The 23,033-nt window shown below is 43.5% G+C and overlaps 1 protein-coding gene across 1 annotated transcript in view; it reads right to left on the minus strand.

Moving 5' to 3' along the window:
- CLASP1 (cytoplasmic linker associated protein 1) overlaps nt 1–23,033 on the minus strand; it is a 123,175-nt gene that overhangs the window by 69,391 nt on the left and 30,751 nt on the right. The window contains exon 8 of the mRNA XM_075284706.1: nt 22,840–22,907. Coding sequence (XP_075140807.1) covers nt 22,840–22,907 — 68 coding nt within the window. The remainder of the gene's footprint in view (nt 1–22,839; nt 22,908–23,033) is intronic.

Genomic DNA, 23,033 nt, shown 5'->3' on the forward strand with positions numbered 1-23,033 from the left:
ATGTCAGGAGAGGCCGACTGTAGGACAGGGGAATACAATCTATTACTATCTGTTATCAGCCATGTCAGGAGAAGAGGCCGACTGTAGGACAGGAGAATACAATCTATTACTATCTGTTATCAGCCATGTCAGGAGAGGAGAGGCCGACTGTAGGACAGGGGAATACAATCAATTACTATCTGGTATCAGCCATGTCAGGAGAGGAGAGGCCGACTGTAGGACAGGGGAATACAATCTATTACTATCTGTTATCAGCCATGTCAGGAGAGGAGAGGCCGACTGTAGGACAGGAGAATACAATCTATTACTATCTGTTATCAGCCATGTCAGGAGAGGAGAGGCCGACTGTAGGACAGGGGAATACAATCTATTACTATCTGTTATCAGCCATGTCAGGAGAGGAGAGGCCGACTGTAGGACAGGAGAATACAATCTATTACTATCTGTTATCAGCCATGTCAGGAGAGGAGAGGCCGACTGTAGGACAGGGGAATACAATCTATTACTATCTGTTATCAGCCATGTCAGGAAAGGAGAGGCCGACTGTAGGACAGGGGAATACAATCTATTACTATCTGTTATCAGCCATGTCAGGACAGGCCGACTGTAGGACAGGGGAATACAATCTATTACTATCTGTTATCAGCCATGTCAGGAGAGGAGAGGCCGACTGTAGGACAGGGGAATACAATCTATTACTATCTGTTATCAGCCATGTCAGGAGAGGCAGACTGTAGGACAGGGGAATACAATCTATTACTATCTGTTATCAGCCATGTCAGGAAAGGAGAGGCCGACTGTAGGACAGGGGAATACAATCTATTACTATCTGTTATCAGCCATGTCAGGACAGGCAGACTGTAGGACAGGGGAATACAATCTATTACTATCTGTTATCAGCCATGTCAGGAGGGGAGAGGCCGACTGTAGGACAGGAGAATACAATCTATTACTATCTGTTATCAGTCATGTCAGGAGAGGAGAGGCCGACTGTAGGACAGGGGAATACAATCTATTACTATCTGTTATCAGTCATGTCAGGAGAGGAGAGGCCGACTGTAGGACAGGGGAATACAATCTATTACTATCTGTTATCAGCCATGTCAGGAGAGGCCGACTGTAGGACAGGGGAATACAATCTATTACTATCTGTTATCAGCCATGTCAGGAGAGGCCGACTGTAGGACAGGGAAATACAATCTATTACTATCTGTTATCAGCCATGTCAGGAGAGGAGAGACCGACTGTAGGACAGGGGAATACAATCTATTACTATCTGTTATCAGCCATGTCAGGAGAGGCAGACTGTAGGACAGGGGAATACAATCTATTACTATCTGTTATCAGCCATGTCAGGAAAGGAGAGGCCGACTGTAGGGCAGGGGAATACAATCTATTACTATCTGTTATCAGCCATGTCAGGAGAGGAGAGGCCGACTGTAGGACAGGAGAATACAATCTATTACTATCTGTTATCAGCCATGTCAGGAGAGGAGAGGCCGACTGTAGGACAGGGGAATACAATCTATAACTATCTGTTATCAGCCATGTCAGGAGAGGCAGACTGTAGGACAGGGGAATACAATCTATTACTATCTGTTATCAGCCATGTCAGGAAAGGAGAGGCCGACTGTAGGACAGGGGAATACAATCTATTACTATCTGTTATCAGCCATGTCAGGACAGGCCGACTGTAGGACAGGGGAATACAATCTATTACTATCTGTTATCAGCCATGTCAGGAGAGGAGAGGCCGACTGTAGGACAGGGGAATACAATCTATTACTATCTGTTATCAGCCATGTCAGGAGAGGCAGACTGTAGGACAGGGGAATACAATCTATTACTATCTGTTATCAGCCATGTCAGGAAAGGAGAGGCCGACTGTAGGACAGGGGAATACAATCTATTACTATCTGTTATCAGCCATGTCAGGAGAGGAGAGGCCGACTGTAGGACAGGGGAATACAATCTATTACTATCTGTTATCAGTCATGTCAGGAGAGACCGACTGTAGGACAGGAGAATACAATCTATTACTATCTGTTATCAGCCATGTCAGGAGAGGCAGACTGTAGGACAGGAGAATACAATTTATTACTATCTGTTATCAGCCATGTCAGGAGAGGCCGACTGTAGGACAGGAGAATACAATCTATTACTATCTGTTATCAGCCATGTCAGGAGAGGAGAGGCCGACTGTAGGACGGGGGAATACAATCTATTACTATCTGTTATCAGCCGTGTGAGGAGGGGAGAGGCCGACTGTAGGACAGGAGAATACAATCTATTACTATCTGTTATCAGCCATGTCAGGAGAGGCAGACTGTAGGACAGGAGAATACAATCTATTACTATCTGTTATCAGCCATGTCAGGAGAGGAGAGGCCGACTGTAGGACGGGGGAATACAATCTATTACTATCTGTTATCAGCCATGTCAGGAGAGGAGAGGCCGACTGTAGGACAGGAGAATACAATCTATTACTATCTGTTATCAGCCATGTCAGGAGAGGAGAGGCCGACTGTAGGACAGGAGAATACAATCTATTACTATCTGTTATCAGCCATGTCAGGAGAGGAGAGGCCGACTGTAGGACAGGAGAATACAATCTATTACTATCTGGTATCAGCCATGTCAGGAGAGGAGAGGCCGACTGTAGGACAGGGGAATACAATCTATTACTATCTGTTATCAGCCATGTCAGGAGAGGAGAGGCCGACTGTAGGACAGGAGAATACAATCTATTACTATCTGTTATCAGCCATGTCAGGAGAGGAGAGGCCGACTGTAGGACAGGGGAATACAATCTATTACTATCTGTTATCAGTCATGTCAGGAGAGACCGACTGTAGGACAGGAGAATACAATCTATTACTATCTGTCATCAGTCATGTCAGGAGAGACCGACTGTAGGACAGGAGAATACAATCTATTACTATCTGTTATCAGCCATGTCAGGAGAGGAGAGGCCGACTGTAGGACAGGAGAATACAATCTATTACTATCTGTGCACATGATGCCTGGGACTTAGCACTTCACCAAAATACTGATCTGATGATTATCGGCCACAGGCGGTTACTATGTGACATGGGAGGAATCTCAGGGTCTTCTCCCCGTCTCTATTTTTACCGCAGAAGTGCTGACACCAAGGACAATGGATGAAGCAGAAAATGTAAATTGAGAAGAGTATGGTGCTGTTCACATTCGCACTATTGCTGCAGTTTATAACAGGGGCCATGAGACTGCTGTATGTGATGCAGGACAGATGGCCACGGCTGTGGGGTCAGAGTCTAGGAAAATTTTGGGCGGAGTCAGAAAAGAGAGAAAGTTACCGACTCTAAAACAATAAGATTATTTTTTCTATTTCCTACAAGTATCAGCATTGTATCACTAGTAATTTGTGACACGGAGCTTTCCTGCTTGTGTTTGACCATGGCTGTCAGGGTGGAGCTGCATCGAAACTGTAGGGTAGACCCGCAGCCCCGCAGATGATGATATTTGGGAGCAGACGCCACTGACATAAGGGGGCGCCATCTTTCCTACTTTTACAGATCAGGCATAACTTAGGCCAACCATAAACAGTAAAATCCTTCTCAATATGAGAGGTGGGAGATGGACACACAATGAGGACAGCATAGGGTGGTCTGTAAGCATGGAGATAGCGAGATCTACCCCAGAGCTGTAAGCACAAAACAAAGGTTTCAGGACAGTACAAAAAAACACATCCAACCCGATTTCATCTTAATTTACCATTTATTTCACACTAGACATTACAGAGGCTTCATAACCCAAGGCCCATCCAAAGCAGAGGCACAGCATACACAGGGTTAACTACAGTGCAAGGGTTATTACAGGGGTGTCTGCTTCAGACCACCTCCATTTGGTAGTAGGGGGCTTGGACATTAAGGGGAGCCCTTCAGCAGTTATAACTGGGGTCTATGCCGGGCCCTCTGACATTGCTCCAAGGCAGTAACAGGGCAGGCGCATAGCGCTGCGGTCACATGCGGCTGTAAACCCACCCATAGGCGACAATGAATGCCCAATAAGACGGTATATAATCGTGCGATCTCTGGTGGACACGTGGCTGTGGATTCAGCCCAATGAAATGATAATATATCAGCAGAATCTCCAAGATACAGTAACAAAGAGCAGGGAATCTGCACAACCACAAGGGGGCAGTAACACGACTATACAGCTATGGGTGCTGGGGGGTGACAACGCTATCCGGCCTCTACCCAGCCGAATTCCTGGCACAGGCTCTTGTTGTCCACAGTAACCAGCAGATGTGGAACGAAGAACAAACTAAGGACTGTCTAAAGCCCCAACGCTGCGGCAAGTCACTACGTTCTACAGGACCGCAAAAGTAAAACACTCCGGCAAATCCCCATCCATACACTGCAGAAAAAACCCGCTGCAGAAAAGCTGCGATTTCAATAATCGCAGCATGACAAGTAAGTCTTTGGAAATGCTGGGAGTCATCGCTATAGGTTTACTAAGGGAAGAAAATCTGCAGGTAAAAACTCAACGCAATGAAAAAAAAACCTGATGCATTTGGCTGTGTGTGGCTTTAGCCTAATAGAAGGAACCAGACAGACCAGAGCCCCCACCCCGAGACGCTGCCGTGTCCTGGAGGAAGACATTAGCATCATTATTAGGTCATTTACAATAAGGCAGCGAGGATCAATAGAGATCATGGCCTCACCTCCCACCAATACAGAGGCCGAGCCACAGTACGGAGAGATATATACAGTATATATAGCCCTGATGTCCACTATAGCCACAGTATGGAGAGATATCTACAGTATATAGCCCTGATGTCCACTATAGCCACAGTACAGAGAGCTATATACAGTATATAGCCCTGATGTCCACTATAGCCACAGTATGGAGAGATATCTACAGTATATAGCCCTGATGTCCACTATAGCCACAGTACAGAGAGCTATATACAGTATATAGCCCTGATGTCCACTATAGCCACAGTATGGAGAGATATATACAGTATATAGCCCTGATGTCCACTATAGCCACAGTACGGAGAGCTATATACAGTATATAGCCCTGATGTCCACTATAGCCACAGTATGGAGAGATATATATACAGTATATAGCCCTGATGTCCACTATAGCCACAGTACGGAGAGCTATATACAGTATATAGCCCTGATGTCCACTATAGCCACAGTACGGAGAGATCTATACAGTATATATAGCCCTGATGTCCACAGTACAGAGAGCTATATACAGTATATAGCCCTGATGTCCACTATAGCCACAGTACGGAGAGATCTATACAGTATATAGCCCTGATGTCCACAGTACAGAGAGATATATACAGTATATAGCCCTGATGTCCACAGTACAGAGAGCTATATACAGTATATAGCCCTGATGTCCACTATAGCCACAGTATGGAGAGATATATACAGTATATAGCCCTGATGTCCACTATAGCCACAGTACGGAGAGCTATATACAGTATATAGCCCTGATGTCCACTATAGCCACAGTATGGAGAGATATATATACAGTATATAGCCCTGATGTCCACTATAGCCACAGTACGGAGAGCTATATACAGTATATAGCCCTGATGTCCACTATAGCCACAGTACGGAGAGATCTATACAGTATATATAGCCCTGATGTCCACAGTACAGAGAGCTATATACAGTATATAGCCCTGATGTCCACTATAGCCACAGTACGGAGAGATCTATACAGTATATAGCCCTGATGTCCACAGTACAGAGAGATATATACAGTATATAGCCCTGATGTCCACGGAAGACAGCAAGGAGGATAGGGAGGACACAAGGAACCGCGCACGGTCAATACACAAGAGCGTGACTGCGACTCTGGAGAGATCGGATATAAATCTGTAAACAGGGAGGATCACGTCTCCCATTCCCATAGGAGTATACACAGAGGAGTGCGGTATAATCTCTTCCCAGAACATGAATTGGGGGCATTAAAACATAAGAATTTGCATGACAGAAAAGACGCAATGAGCGCTGAGCGCTGACCGCCCCCCCCCCCCCCCCCCCCCCCGCAGCTCGCGGCTACACTGGAACAAAGCGCATAGAAATGAGGCACAACAAACAAGTAATTGGCAATTAGACACAATTTCAGGGAGATTCGCAGTTATGTGTGTGACAGAGCGAGGATGGCGACCTTCTGTAGAGCGTCAGCCAAGGCACCAACGTCTCCATGTATACAAGGCGCAGCGGCGGGATCTGGGCGCTCACTCCTCAACATTATAATGGCAGCACCAAGAAGAAAGTCTTAACCGGTTAAGGACCAGGCCCAAAAGTATGTTAAAGACCAGGCCTTTTTTTTCAAAACTGACATGTGTCACTTTAAATGGCAATAACTTTGAGACGGTTTAACTTACACAAATGATTTTGAGATTGTTTTTTTCGTAACACATTATACTTCATGTTAGTGGTAAATATTAATCAATATTTTTGTATTTATTTATAAAAAAACTAGGAAATTTGATGGAAATTTTGAAAAAATTGCAATTTTCAAAATGTGAAATTCTCTGCTTTTCAGGCAGATAGTCATACCACCCAAATACATGAATAAATATTATCTCCCATATCTCTGCTTTATATCGGCATCATCTTTTGATTGTCTTTTAATTTATTTTGGACGTTACAAGGCTTACAAGTGTAACAGCGATTTTCTAGATTTGCAAGAAAATTCTCCAAACCAATTTTTTAGGGACCGCTTCAGTTCTGTAAGGAATTATAAAGGCCTATATAATAGAAACCCCCATAAATCACCCCATTTTCAAAACTGCACCCCTCAAATTATTCAAAACAGCATTTGGGATGTTTGTTAACCCTTTAAGTTTTTCATAAGAATAAAAATAATATGGCAGTGAAATTTAGACATTTCATTTTTTTTCATTAATACATTCATTTAGACCTAAAATTAACACATTCACAAAGGGTTAAAGGAGAAAATGCATCTCACATTTTGTTATGCAATTTCTCCCGTACACAGAAATACCCCACATGTGGGCGTAAACTGATTTTTGGGTACACAGCAGTGCATGGAAGGGAAGGAGCGACACTGGGTGTGTGAACAGCAGATTTTGCTGGAATAATTTTCAGGCACCATGCCTCATTTGCAGAGACCCTAGAGTACCAAAACAATGGAAACCCTCCAAAAGTGACCCCATTTTAGAATCTACACCCCTCACAGAATTCATCAAGGGGTATAGTCAGCATTTTGACCCTACAGTTATTCCACAGATTTTACTAACATTGGGATGTGTAAATGAAAAATTACTAAAATGTCACTTTATCCCCAAAGTTTTAATTTTCACAAGGGGATAAAGGAGTAAAAGCCCCCCACAGTTTGTTAAAAAAATTTCTCCTGAACACGGCAATACCCCATGTGTGGCCATATTCTGCTGTATGGGTACATGGCGGGGCTCAGAATGGAAGGAGCGCTATTTGGCTTTTGGATGGCAGATTTTGCTGGAATAATTTTAGGTGCCATGTCGCATTAGCAGAGCCCCTAGAGAACCAATACAGTGGAAACCCCCTAAAAGTGACCCCATTTTGGAAACTACACCCCCCAAAGAACATATGAAAGGGTATAGTGAGCATTTTGACCCTACAGCTGTTTCACAGATTTTATTAACATTGGGGCATGAAAATGAAAAATTACTTTTTTTCCAATAAACTGTCAATTTAGCCCCAAATTTTTCATTTTCACAAGAGGATAAAGGGGAAAAAGCTCCATAAAGTTCGTTAAACAATTTCTCCTGAACACAGAAATGCCCCATATGTGGCCATAATCTGCTGTATGGGAACATGGTGGGGCTCAGAATGGAAAGCGCTATTTTAATTTTGAAGGACAGATTTTGCTGGAATATTTTTCAAGTCCCATGTCGCATTTGCAGAGCCCCTAAAGTATCAATACAGTGGAAACCCCCTATAAGTGACCCCATTTTGGAAACTACACCACTCATAGAATTTATCTAGGGGTAGAGTGAGCATTTTGGCCTCACAGCTGTTTCACAGATTTTATTAACATTGGGGCGTAAAAATGAAAAATTACTTTTTTTTCACAATGTATCGTCCATTTAGCGCCATATTTTTAATTTTGCAAGTAGTTAAAAAATTAAAAGCCCCCCACAGTTTGTTACAAAATTTCTCCTGAACACGGCAATACCCCATATGTGGCCATAATCTGCTGTATGGGTACATGGTGAGGCTCAGAATGGAAAGAGAGGTATTTGGATTTTGGAGGGCAGATGTGGCTGGAATAGTTTTGAGGTGCCATGTCACATTTGCTGAGCCCCTAAAGTACCAATACAATGGAAACCCCTCAAAAGTGACCCCATTTTATAAACTACACCTGTCATGGAATGAATCAAGGGGTATTATCATTTTGTGCCTAAAATGCTTCCAAAAAATGAATGTCCAAAATGAAAATTGAAATTTTGAAAGAAATATGCCATTTCGGTGCCCAATACGTTGCACCCACTTTGTGTTGTCAGAGACCTGCACTCCTAAAACTATTAAGGGGCCATCCCGAGGGGCAAAAAATGATATATGTGGGTGTAAACTGCTGCTTGGGCACACAGCAGGGCTCAGAAGGGAAGGAGCACTGCGCTTTTTAGCTTTTGGGGTACAGATTTAGAGGGACTTTCTGGGGGCCATGTTCCTTTTGGAGAGACCTGGAGGTAACTGTAAACCCCATTTTGTAGGGGCAAGTTTAGGGTCTCTGCAAAAGTGTCATGGCATCCAAAAACCAAACCATCTGTGCTCCATAAACCCAATAACCCTTCTGTGTCCGTCTGTGCCCTAATATCAGTTTATAACCACTTATGACATTACGTACGTTATCCCGGGTACACCAGTGTCATACATGTGCCCTAATATCAGTTTATACCCACATATGACATTACGTCCGTTATCCCGGGTACACCAGTGTCATACATGTGGCATAAACTGTAGTTTGGGTACACAGCAGGGCGCAGAAGGGAAGGAGCGCTATTTTGGTTTCTGGAGCACAGTTTGGTTTTTGGACGTCACTTTTGCAAAGCCCCTGAATTGTCAATAAAGTGGAATCCGCAGACATGTCACCCTATTTTGGACACTAGCCCACTGATGGGATTTATCAAGTGGCGTAGCGAGAATTTTTAACCCTTGAGTGTTGCATTTATTTAGTTTCCAGAAATGAAATCGCAACTGATAATGATAAGTTAAAAATGAAAAATTTCCAGAGATTCGCCATTTCAGTGCCCGATATGTTGTGCCCAACTTATGTCATCAGAGACACTCCAAAAACTGGTAAGCGGGTATCCCGGGCACAACAGCTTTCAGAGCGTTCATCTCTGATACAAGTCAGGCACAATATATTACGCACAGAAATGATGTATTCCTGGAAAAATGGTCATTTTCACCTCTCACAATCAGCTTCGTATTCATTTATGGATAATAAGTTATAGCAAAACTTGGGGGCTAAAAATACTCTCTGTACCCCTGGATAAATCCTTCAGGGGTGTAGTTTCCAAAATAGGGTCTCATATCAGGGGATTCCACTTTACTGGCGTTTCAGCTGTGCAAAAGTGTCATGGCATCCAAAAACCAAACCGTCTGCGCTCCAAAAACCCAATAACCCTTCTTCCCTTCTGTGTCTGGCTGTGCCCCAATATCAGTTTATACCCACATATGACATTACGTCCGTTATCCCGGGTACACCAGTGTCATACATATGTCATACATGTGGCATAAACTGCAGTTTGGGCGCACAGCAGGGCGCAGAAGGGAAGGAGCGCGATGAGGCTTTTGGAGTACAGATTCAGATGTTTGGTATCTGGACGCCATGTCATGTTTGTAGAGCCTGTAAGGTACCAGAAAAGTGGATTCCCCAAAGGAGTGACCCCATTTTGAAAACTGCACCCCTCAAAGAATTTATCAGGGGGTGTAGTGAGTATTAGTATCCGGACGTGACTGCACGGCGGATGGCGAAGAGGGAATATATAAGCGGTGCGGAGAACATTGCAGACACCAAATTCCCTACTATGTCCCAGTAGCTCCTATGATTGGGGGAGTCACTCTGGGGGTCACTTTGGGGGTCACTTCTGGTGTCTGTTCCCTCATAAGCTGTAAATCTGGGGTGTCCCCTGATATTCGCTCACACTGCTTATACATTCCCTTCCTGACGCTGCCAGTTGTATTCTAATAATTTGGCGATTTTGGTTTTTTTGTCTTCACATTACTAGATGCTATATTTTCTTTATTCTTTTGGTGACGCGGCCATATAAGGGCTTGTTGTTTGCGGGATGTGATGTATTTTGTAATGACACCATTTTTGGGTGCCTACAACATACTGAATACATTTTATTAACTCTTTCTTGCTGGATTTAAAAAAAAAAAAAAAAAAAAAATCAATCCTGGCATTGAGTTGTACCCTTTAAATTTTGCGCCATGCAGCGTACAGTATAAGTAACATGTAGCCTTTATTCTGCGGGTCGGTACGGTTACGGCGATACCTCATTTATAGTATTTTTTTATGCGATACTAATTCTGCAGAACAAAAACACATTTGGGGACATAAATCAGTGATTTTTGCATCGCCATCTTCTGAGAGGCGTAACATTTTTATTTTTCGGTTGACAGTGTTGGTTGAGGGCTTATTTTTTGCGGGACAACCTGCGCTTTTTATTGGTACTGTTGTGGGGTGCATATGATTTTTTGATCACTTTTTATAGCATATTTTGTAAGGTGATATGGTGAAAAATCATTACTTCTGGCGGGTTTTTTCCGTTTTTTTTTTCAGCTGTACACCATATACATTAAATATTATTTCAGTTTTATTGTACAGGTTGTTACGGACGCGGCGATACCAAATTTGCATTGTTTTTATTAATTTTTAGTACTTTTTTTATATAATTCATTTTGTATAGAGAAAAAGGGATTTTTGGGCTTTATAACTTTATTACTTTTTTCATACACTTTATTTTTTTTTAACTTTTTTTTTTTTTTTAACTTTTTCATGTGTCCATTTAGGACACTTCAATCAGTTGATGCTTTGATGAAAGCATCAACTGAATCTGCACAATAGCAGACAGGACACGAGCAGGACACAAGCCTGCTCGTGTCCTGCAAGCTGCAGAGGAAGTGAGACACATCGCTCACTTCCTCCATCGGTCGGCAGGATCAACCAGGTATGTGGGGCTCCGGTAGTCTGGGGTCACTGGCCAGACCCCAGACTACCTTCTACTGACATCGGCACCCCCCGATCTCGCCGCGGGGGGTGCCGATCAGCTTCAATCTTCGGCGGATCCCTTTCGATCGCGCCGTGATGTGTAAATTTACGGCCAGCGGTCCTTAACCGGTTAAAATTATGGCAGTCACCGGGCCAGAAATCATCAGGAATCGGTGCTGGCTGCAACAACGGCGCCCTAAATGTGCTTGATGGGAGACACGTCCAGCGGGGTCACCGGCCATAGCAGCACATCTAATAGCACAAGTAACACATTGCCTGGCACTGACCTCCAGGGACACTTGGGAGAAATCGCCACTGGTTTCACCAAATCTATGTAATGCCAAGCTGCCAGTGTACCAGAAACGTAGACTAGAGGGGTCCAGGTACCCTCACCATAATCCTAGGAGCAGGCCCAGAGCAAGGTCTCCCTATAAAGGCCTCATAGTGTGGTCCTCGGCCCAGTACATGGGATTGACCTGCTTTCCAGCCTCCGCTGTTGAATCGCTGTGCACCAGGATAGCCATTGAGGTCACTGCAGCTGGAGGTCTGGCTAGTAGCCCGGCATTGTACATGCGCCTTCTCACTGTTTGCTGTTGAATTTCTCATGTAGATTCTGTTCCTGACCTTACAGCTCATCCCTCTTGGTCACGCAATTTCAACGTAGCGCACCACAGGATTAATATAATAATGTACAGAGCACCATGGGATTAATATAATAATGTACAGAGCACCATGGGATTAATATAATAATGTACAGAGCACCATGGGATTAATATAATAATGTACAGAACACCATGGGATTAATATAATAATGTACAGAACACCATGGGATTAATATAATAATGTACAGAACACCATGGGATTAATATAATAATGTACAGAACACCATGGGATTAATATAATAATGTACAGAACACCATGGGATTAATATAATAATGTACAGAGCACCATGGGATTAATATAATAATATACAGAACACCATGGGATTAATATAATAATATACAGAACACCATGGGATTAATATAATAATGTACAGAGCACCACGGGATTAATATAATAATGTACAGCACCATGGGATTAATATAATAATGTACAGAACACCATGGGATTAATATAATAATGTACAGAACACCATGGGATTAATATAATAATGTACAGAGCACCATGGGATTAATATAATAATATACAGAACACCATGGGATTAATATAATAATGTACAGAGCACCACGGGATTAATATAATAATGTACAGCGCACCACGGGATTAATATAATAATGTACAGAGCACCATGGGATTAATATAATAATGTACAGCGCACCACGGGATTAATATAATAATGTACAGAGCACCATGGGATTAATATAATAATGTACAGCGCACCACGGGATTAATATAATAATGTACAGAGCACCATGGGATTAATATAATAATGTACAGCGCACCACGGGATTAATATAATAATGTACAGAGCACCATGGGATTAATATAATAATGTACAGCGCACCACGGGATTAATATAATAATGTACAGAGCACCATGGGATTAATATAATAATGTACAGCGCACCACGGGATTAATATAATAATGTACAGAGCACCATGGGATTAATATAATGTACAGCGCACCACGGGATTAATATAATAATGTACAGAACACCATGGGATTAATATAATAATGTACAGAGCACCATGGGATTAATATAATAATGTACAGCACCTTGGGATTAATATAATAATGTACAGAACACCATGGGATTAATATAATAATGTACAGAGCACCATGGGATTAATATAATAATGTACAACACCATGGGATTAATATAATAATGCACAGAGCACCATGGGATTAATGCTGTTATATAAATAAAAAAGAAGAGGTGGTTTAGAGATCTCACAACAACTGGACACTTTGGGTGATGTCCTAGGACTTACAGTACGATATGCGCCTGACCACACACACAGGGATAGGGGCTTTGTAACCTCTTCCTATCGGACAGATCCCGGCTGTACCAGGTCACCAATGACCTCTATACTGGGCCCGGTCTGACCCGCACAGGACACTGCGCACAATGAGCCGGAGCACAGACTTCAGCACAGATACAATAGTAATGGGTGGGCTGCGAGTTGTCTGAGCACGTACCCCCGCTGCACCTCCCAACACAGCCTAGCAACAGCAGACTGCAGCAGACGTCTCCAGCTCCATGCTGCCATGTAAGAGGCAGATTGTACTGATCACATGACAAGCTTGTGTGTACATCTGCCATTGTAGCCACAACATGATCCAATGTCTATTACTATTGTTCTGTACAATCCTGTCCTGAAGGCTCATCGGCCATACACCCCCCCCCCCCCTCCCCTGCGCTGAATCCACTCTTATTACATGTGAGACTTTTACTTACATCTGTTTGCAACTTGTAATTGACAACAACGCATTGGCCAGCAGTGAATCCATGGCTACCCGTGCGCTTCTATCTCCGTATACTGATGGATACTCGTGTGGGCACAACCACTATTTTACTATTACACCTTAATCCTCAAGTGTACAACAAAGAAACTAAACCTGAAGAACCTGCCGAGACCCCCCCACCCTATTCGTACATGACCTCAATGTATATATGTACAGGCAGTGTCACATTGTAGCCTTCATATTTGTATCACTACACTTGGAATACTGTAAGATGGGAATATGGAGTCATCTTGTCACACTGCACTTCTGTAACTTCTCATGTAGAGACTGAGGAAGGTCATTGGGGGCCGGAAACGTTCACTCAACTTTACAATAACTGGGGATTGAGTTTGCACTTGGCTGTGTTCGGGGTGGGACCCTGCCTCACATACTGCACCCCTGCCTGTAGTATATACTATAGATACATATGACAAGTACAGTGCTGTATACAGTATATGCTATATAAATATACTATAGATAGAAGTGTATACAGTATATCCTATAAGCCTCATTGTATATACAGCATATATACTGTCCTACTGTATAGCGTTCAGTATATACAGAATCACACAGTCGGGGGGTATAACGTAATATTTGGTTGCGCACACACTGGAGATCATACGTGAACCCTACGGCCTCCTATAACCATCCACAAGTGGTGACCGCGGCCACTGACCCTGAGGATTGGTCCAAAGAATCGGATCTGTGCCAAAATGCTTGATGCGAACAGGTTACGTACAGTATATACAGCGTATGGCGCTAACCTGACCTCACCATCGTTTGGTGGGGGAGGGGCTGTGAAACAGTGATGTCACCATCAGTGCGGGAAAAGTGGGGGGAGGGGCAGTCAGTGACTTCATCACCAGGGGGCGGAGTCAGTGGTAGTGACATCATCATCTACATGAAATAGGGCAGTGGAAAATATCCTACTGGCTAGACTGACTAGCTCCTGCAATTCTCACTCTGCCAACTAAGCCCAAAAGCCTGATGTTTCCCAATTCTGTAAGGGTTTTCTTTGCAGCAGTCACTTCATTTACATCACCGTCGGGATTACAATAGAAGATAACACCAATACAGAGAATACCAAACAAACCAGTCATTACATCACAGCCGGCCCTAGATGATGTCACAGCTCATCCCCTCCCCCTTCTTGCAGAGAGGTCGTCTAGAAAAAACTCTCCCATAGACCTCAGCGAGTCATTGCCAGACGACAGGAGGCGACTGTAGTCATGACTATGCAGTAAAGCACATCACTAAACGCTGTTAACAGAACAGAAGCTCAGTCAAGATGGCCGCCCCATAATCATGGACAGAATAATTTTTTATTTTTTTGTAAGTGAGGATAATAGCCACTTGGCATGTGACGTAGGCAGAAAAGTAGTAAAGGCACTCCTATAAGTTCTGAGCCCCTGCACATAGCTGATCAGCAGAGGTCCCGGGGTCAGACACCTGCTGAACCATTACAGACAACCCTTAAAGCAGGGGTGGAAAATTTTCCCATGGGGCCACATAAGAAATTAAAACTATTTTAGAGGGCAGCGCCACGGCAAATTTAGCTCCACCCACTTCTCCACTGACTCCGCCCATTCCCAATCATCTTTCCATGTGCCCCCACACAGTGTAATCCTCCTACAGTCACCCGTACATTATATGCCCCCTCCAACTGCCCCACAGTATTAAGTCCCTCTCCTGGTGCCCAAGTTTAAACTGGGGGAACTAGAGGGGACATGAAACGGGGGCAGCTGGAGGGGACATTAGCAGTGGGGGTAGTTGGAGGGGGGCAATAAATTAATGGCAGATAAAGTGGGACATTAAACTGGGGGCAACTAGAGGCAGACAGGTCCCCCTCCAGCTACCTCCACGGTTTAATGCCCCCTCCAGTTGTCCCCAGTTTAAATGCCCCCTTTATCTACCCCCAGTTTCATGTCCCTCCCCTCCATCTCTGCCCCTAGGTTACTGAGAGACACACACACACACATATTCTCCACCCTGCATCTCACATCCCCCTCTCAGTACCTTAGGACACACACCACATCTCCATCTTCTTGCACTGTCCTGCCGGCACTGAGACACGCCCCCTAGCCACGCCTCCCCCTAGCCACGCCCCCTAGCCACGCCTCTCCCCTAGCCACGCCTCCCTAGTCACGTGACATCACACACAGGTCCTCTCAGTACAGTAGTACAAGCTTTCCCCGGTCACTCTCTGCTGTTATAAGGGCGGGGGGGTAATCAGGAGAAAAGATTCTTAAAGGGGTCTCCCATCTACATAATCGGATCTATATTTGTAGATAATTAAAAGTTAAACATTTTTGCAAATAGAAGTCATTAAACATTCTGCAGAGTTAAAGATTTCCTGTAACTTTCTTAGTGGTGACAGTCTTGTATCTTGATCAGTTGCCAGGGGACTTGTCAGGAACCAGCTATGATCTTCTTATTGTAGCCGGGTTATCAGGCCGGGACACTCCATGTATCAGAAGATATCCCGGCCACTATAAGGACATCATGGCGGATTCTCTGACCTTAGAAAGTTTCTGCATTAGTGGTCACATCCACTGGCAACCGATCAAGATAAAAGACTGTGACCACTAAGAAAGTTACAGGAAATCTTTAACCCTCTGCAGAATGTTTAATGACTTATATTTGCAAAAATGTTTAACTTTTAATTATCTACAAGTTTAAAAATAATTACGTAGATGGGAGACCCCTTTAAGTAAAAGACTGAAGAGACACAGCGGTGCGTGCAGGCGCTGCGCGGGACCAGAGTATACATGCAGGACACTTCAGAGCCACGCGGGCCGGACAGGAGCAGTCAGAGGGCCGGATATGGCCTGCGGGCCGCACATTGCCCAGGTCTGCCTTAAAGGGATGCTCTCCTTAGAATTCCCTTAGCCTTAAAGTCTCTTCTTCTCTTACCGTTATTATTCTGATCGGCGCCGCTGTCCCGCAGAAATGTCTTCTTTCTTCCATATGTAAAGGACTGTCTGAAAACTCTCCAGCAACGCCTCCATCTTCTTCTCCGCCTCTTCATCCAAAAGCGCCGACTGTGCATGTCCGACGGCCATTTTCTTGTGGCCTCTCATGTTTGGCCACAGGAAAATGGTCAACAGATATGCACAGTCGCGACTTTTGGATGAAGAGGCGGAGAAGAAGATGGAGGCATTGCTGGAGAGTTTTTAGACAGCACAGGGGACGCCCCGTGTTAGAGCACAGAGGAACGACCCCCCCCCCTCTCCCCCCCCCCCCAAACTGAAAACTCATTTACATATGGAAGAAAAGAAATTCCTCAGGAACGGCGGAGAGAAGAAAATTATATAAATCCTGATCCCAAGAAAACCAGGAGACCAACTAGTCATAACTAAGCAACGATACACAAATCTAGAAGGAAGGTATACAGCTCTAGACCTATAGACTGTATATAGTAAGCAGGAAGGTATACAGCTCTAGACCTATAGTGTATAGTAAGAAGGAAGGTATACAGCTCTAGACCTATAGATTGTATATAGTAAGAAGGAAGGTATACAGCTCTAGACCTATAGATTGTATATAGTAAGAAGGAAGGTATACAGCTCTAGACCTATAGATTGTATATAGTGAGCAGGAAGGTATACAGCTCTAGACCTATAGATTGTATATAGTAAGCAGGAAGGTATACAGCTCTAGACCTATAGATTGCGTATAGTAAGCAGGAAGGTATACAGCTCTAGACCTATAGACTGTATATAGTAAGCAGGAAGGTATACAGCTCTAGACCTATAGACTGTATATAGTAAGCAGGAAGGTATACAGCTCTAGACCTATAGACTGTATATAGTAAGCAGGAAGGTATACAGCTCTAGACCTATAGATTGTATATAGTAAGCAGGAAGGTATACAGCTCTAGACCTATAGATTGTATATAGTAAGCAGGAAGGTATACAGCTCTAGACCTATAGATTGTATATAGTAAGGAGGAAGGTATACAGCTCTAGACCTATAGATTGTATATAGTGAGCAGGAAGGTATACAGCTCTAGACCTATAGATTGTGTATAGTGAGCAGGAAGGTATACAGCTCTAGACCTATAGATTGTGTATAGTAAGCAGGAAGGTAAACAGCTCTAGACCTATAGACTGTGTATAGTAAGCAGGAAGGTATACAGCTCTAGACCTATAGATTGTATATAGTAAGCAGGAAGGTATACAGCTCTAGACCTATAGATTGTGTATAGTAAGCAGGAAGGTATACAGCTCTAGACCTATAGACTGTGTATAGTAAGCAGGAAGGTATACAGCTCTAGACCTATAGATTGTGTATAGTAAGGAGGAAGGTATACAGCTCTAGACCTATAGACTGTATATAGTAAGCAGGAAGGTATACAGCTCTAGACCTATAGTGTATAGTAAGAAGGAAGGTATACAGCTCTAGACCTATAGATTGCATATAGTAAGAAGGAAGGTATACAGCTCTAGACCTATAGATTGCGTATAGTAAGCAGGAAGGTATACAGCTCTAGACCTATAGATTGTATATAGTAAGCAGGAAGGTATACAGCTCTAGACCTATAGATTGTATATAGTAAGCAGGAAGGTATACAGCTCTAGACCTATAGACTGTATATAGTAAGCAGGAAGGTATACAGCTCTAGACCTATAGATTGTGTATAGTAAGCAGGAAGGTATACAGCTCTAGACCTATAGACTGTATATAGTAAGCAGGAAGGTATACAGCTCTAGACCTATAGATTGTATATAGTAAGCAGGAAGGTATACAGCTCCAGACCTATAGACTGTGTATAGTAAGCAGGAAGGTATACAGCTCTAGACCTATAGATTGTATATAGTAAGGAGGAAGGTATACAGCTCTAGACCTATAGATTGTATATAGTAAGCAGGAAGGTATACAGCTCTACACCTATAGATTGTATATAGTAAGAAGGAAGGTATACAGCTCTAGACCTATAGACTGTGTATAGTAAGCAGGAAGGTATACAGCTCTAGACCTATAGACTGTATATAGTAAGCAGGAAGGTATACAGCTCTAGACCTATAGATTGTATATAGTAAGCAGGAAGGTATACAGCTCTAGACCTATAGATTGTATATAGTAAGCAGGAAGGTATACAGCTCTAGACCTATAGACTGTGTATAGTAAGCAGGAAGGTATACAGCTCTACACCTATAGACTGTGTATAGTAAGCAGGAAGGTATACAGCTCTAGACCTATAGATTGTATATAGTAAGCAGGAAGGTATACAGCTCTAGACCTATAGACTGTGTATAGTAAGCAGGAAGGTATACAGCTCTACACCTATAGATTGTATATAGTAAGCAGGAAGGTATACAGCTCTAGACCTATAGATTGCGTATAGTAAGCAGGAAGGTATACAGCTCTAGACCTATAGATTGCGTATAGTAAGCAGGAAGGTATACAGCTCTAGACCTATAGATTGTATATAGTAAGCAGGAAGGTATACAGCTCTAGACCTATAGATTGCATATAGTAAGCAGGAAGGTATACAGCTCTAGACCTATAGATTGTATATAGTAAGCAGGAAGGTATACAGCTCTAGACCTATAGATTGTATATAGTAAGCAGGAAGGTATACAGCTCTAGACCTATAGATTGCGTATAGTAAGCAGGAAGGTATACAGCTCTAGACCTATAGATTGCGTATAGTAAGCAGGAAGGTATACAGCTCTAGACCTATACATTGCGTATAGTAAGCAGGAAGGTATACAGCTCTAGACCTATAGATTGTATATAGTAAGCAGGAAGGTATACAGCTCTAGACCTATAGACTGTATATAGTAAGCAGGAAGGTATACAGCTCTAGACCTATAGATTGTGTATAGTAAGCAGGAAGGTATACAGCTCTAGACCTATAGATTGTGTATAGTGAGCAGGAAGGTATACAGCTCTAGACCTATAGACTGTATATAGTAAGCAGGAAGGTATACAGCTCTAGACCTATAGATTGTATATAGTAAGCAGGAAGGTATACAGCTCTACACCTATAGATTGTGTATAGTAAGCAGGAAGGTATACAGCTCTAGACCTATAGACTGTGTATAGTAAGCAGGAAGGTATACAGCTCTAGACCTATAGATTGTATATAGTAAGCAGGAAGGTATACAGCTCTACACCTATAGATTGCGTATAGTAAGCAGGAAGGTATACAGCTCTAGACCTATAGATTGTATATAGCAAGCAGGAAGGTATACAGCTCTACACCTATAGATTGTATATAGTAAGCAGGAAGGTATACAGCTCTAGACCTATAGACTGTATATAGTAAGCAGGAAGGTATACAGATCTACACCTATAGATTGTGTACAGTAAGCAGGAAGGTATACAGCTCTAGACCTATAGACTGTATATAGTAAGCAGGAAAGTATACAGCTCTAGACCTATAGATTGCGTATAGTAAGCAGGAAGGTATACAGCTCCAGACCTATAGACTGTGTATAGTAAAAGCAGGAAGGTATACAGCTCTAGACCTATAGATTGTATATAGTAAGCAGGAAGGTATACAGCTCTAGACCTATAGATTGTATATAGTAAGCAGGAAGGTATACAGCTCTAGACCTATAGATTGTGTATAGTGAGCAGGAAGGTATACAGCTCTAGACCTATAGATTGTATATAGTAAGCAGGAAGGTATACAGCTCTAGACCTATAGATTGTATATAGTAAGCAGGAAGGTATACAGCTCTAGACCTATAGACTGTGTATAGTAAAAGCAGGAAGGTATACAGCTCTAGACCTATAGATTGTATATAGTAAGCAGGAAGGTATACAGCTCTAGGCCTATAGATTGTATATAGTAAGCAGGAAGGTATACAGCTCTACACCTATAGATTGTATATAGTAAGCAGGAAAGTATACAGCTCTAGACCTATAGATTGTGTATAGTGAGCAGGAAGGTATACAGCTCTACACCTATAGATTGTATATAGTAAGCAGGAAGGTATACAGCTCTAGACCTATAGATTGTGTATAGTAAGCAGGAAAGTATACAGCTCTAGACCTATAGATTGTGTATAGTGAGCAGGAAGGTATACAGCTCTAGACCTATAGATTGTGTATAGTAAGCAGGAAGGTATACAGCTCTAGACCTATAGACTGTGTATAGTAAGCAGGAAGGTATACAGCTCTAGACCTATAGATTGTATATAGTAAGCAGGAAGGTATACAGCTCTAGACCTATAGATTGTGTATAGTAAGCAGGAAGGTATACAGCTCTAGACCTATAGACTGTGTATAGTAAGCAGGAAGGTATACAGCTCTAGACCTATAGATTCAATATAGTGACCAAGCTACAATATATACAGCTCCAGACCTATAAGCTCAGCAGTGCCAGGCAGATACTACACAGTGTAAGCAGACAGTATATACTTGTATAGTGACCAGGCAGCAGTATATACACTTCTACAACTATAGACTCTGTACAGTGAGCAGGCACATACACCGCTCTACACCTATATAAGTCCAGTATTATTCATAGCTTTTATCTATAGTTGGTTTTCTCCTTCACTGGGGTTTTAGTTACTAATAATATCTTAGTATACAGTATATAACAGTATATAATATATTACTAGTAACCAAGACCCCGCCGAAGGAGACGACCAATAGTAAGCAAGTCCAATAGCTATCCACAGCATGACACAACAGAATAACTGGGCGCCATTCACACACTGCTTATTATACCTGCGGTACCTGGTGCCTCACACCGCACAGCGGACGCCATTTTTACCGGTCACACGCAAACACCTCACTTGGATTTCATGCGGCCAATCATCACTGAGGGGGAAACGTAAAGTCCGATTCTCTAAACTGCGCCGCCGAGTCTCCGGCTGTATAAACTATCTGTACTGGGAGAGACATCAGAAGGCTGCAGCAGTGCGAGGGTTAACAGCAGGACTTCTCGACCATTCCCGTCTCGCGGTTATTTGCGTCGCTGAGCATTAATCTTTAAAAGAGAAAGTAAATGATCCCTGACGGCGACGTCACGACGGCCAAGAACAGTGGCAGGGCTCCTACCTTCTCCGCTGGTCATGTCAGAGCGGCGAGAGCAACAAACGTCTGAATAACTTGGGATAAATAGATGACGAGCGCTCTCCTCCTCCTGCAAGAGCGCCAGATCCGATGCCTCCCCCTACCAAAATAAGAGCCGCCTGCACTGACATCTCAGGAGAGGGCTCGCGAACGCAAGGACTTGCATTAAAAGCAGGAATTAGTTTCACAAGATAATCCCTTTCCTTGCCCAAGAGGCTTACGGTCCTGCTCACAGAGAGCGCCATATGGTGAACCACAAAAAATATTCTGGCCACAAAGTAAACCGCGACACCAGAGCGGCTCATCATAAAGCTGCATGGCGGCAATCATCACAATGAGCTCAAATATGGGTCACAAGGTTACCCCCCAAAAATACAACGCAGGGTTACTGCATATTATAGAAGAACAAAATCATACCTGTGACACACGCACCAGGCGCACAATGTCCGCACTACAGGGTCACCTGATGCCCAAAAATATAAAAACTGCAAAACATGAACATGTCAAATAATGAAAAGCCTCCGAGAGGAGTCCGCGCTGTATCTGTGAGTGCCAATCCGGCCACAACTCTCCAGGGTGCCCATAACCAGCTCTGGACTGCCACTCTACATATGGACAGTAGGCGGCGCTGCCACCAGTGTCAGGACTGTATGATGGGGGGCAGCGGGGGAATCCGGGCGCTCGGCCACACAATAGCAGATCCAGTGACCTTGTTTTGTGTATTATCTGACTGGAGCAATGCAGTGCCAGTCACCACCATCCTGATCCCTGGCACAGTATACAGGCATTGATGCCCCCGCTAGTGACATACTACCGCTATATACACCGTGCACCTGCCTATATATACACACCAGATCCTATATACAGACACAGGCCAAGCATCTGCATCATCAATCACATACACAACACACAATCACACTGAACAACAACAGCTCGTCCTCCATCGGGGTCTGCTAATGAATGCGCGAGGAAGAGGAGGAGGAGAGAGTCCTTGGGGTAACCAAGCAACACGGACAGATTAGATCTGACGGGCGAAGCCTCCGACTGGGAACCGTTTCAAATTACAACTCCGGCTCGGCGGGCGCGTCACAGCAAAGCAAAGATCATGGCTCCGCTACTCACCCAGCGATGACTGGATCATGGTCCCCGATCTCTGGACTTCGTCAAATTTGGTGAAAATCACATTCAGTCTGTAAACAAGAAGAGAGGCATAAGACAGGGAGCAGCGGACGGGAGCGAGGACATGAATGCAGCCGCTTGCAGCCAGCGCACAGCTCCCTCTAGCAATGTTCCATCCAAACTCCTGATGCACAAGG

This window comes from Leptodactylus fuscus, chromosome 8 (genome assembly GCF_031893055.1).
Source record: "Leptodactylus fuscus isolate aLepFus1 chromosome 8, aLepFus1.hap2, whole genome shotgun sequence".
NCBI lineage: Eukaryota > Metazoa > Chordata > Amphibia > Anura > Leptodactylidae > Leptodactylus > Leptodactylus fuscus.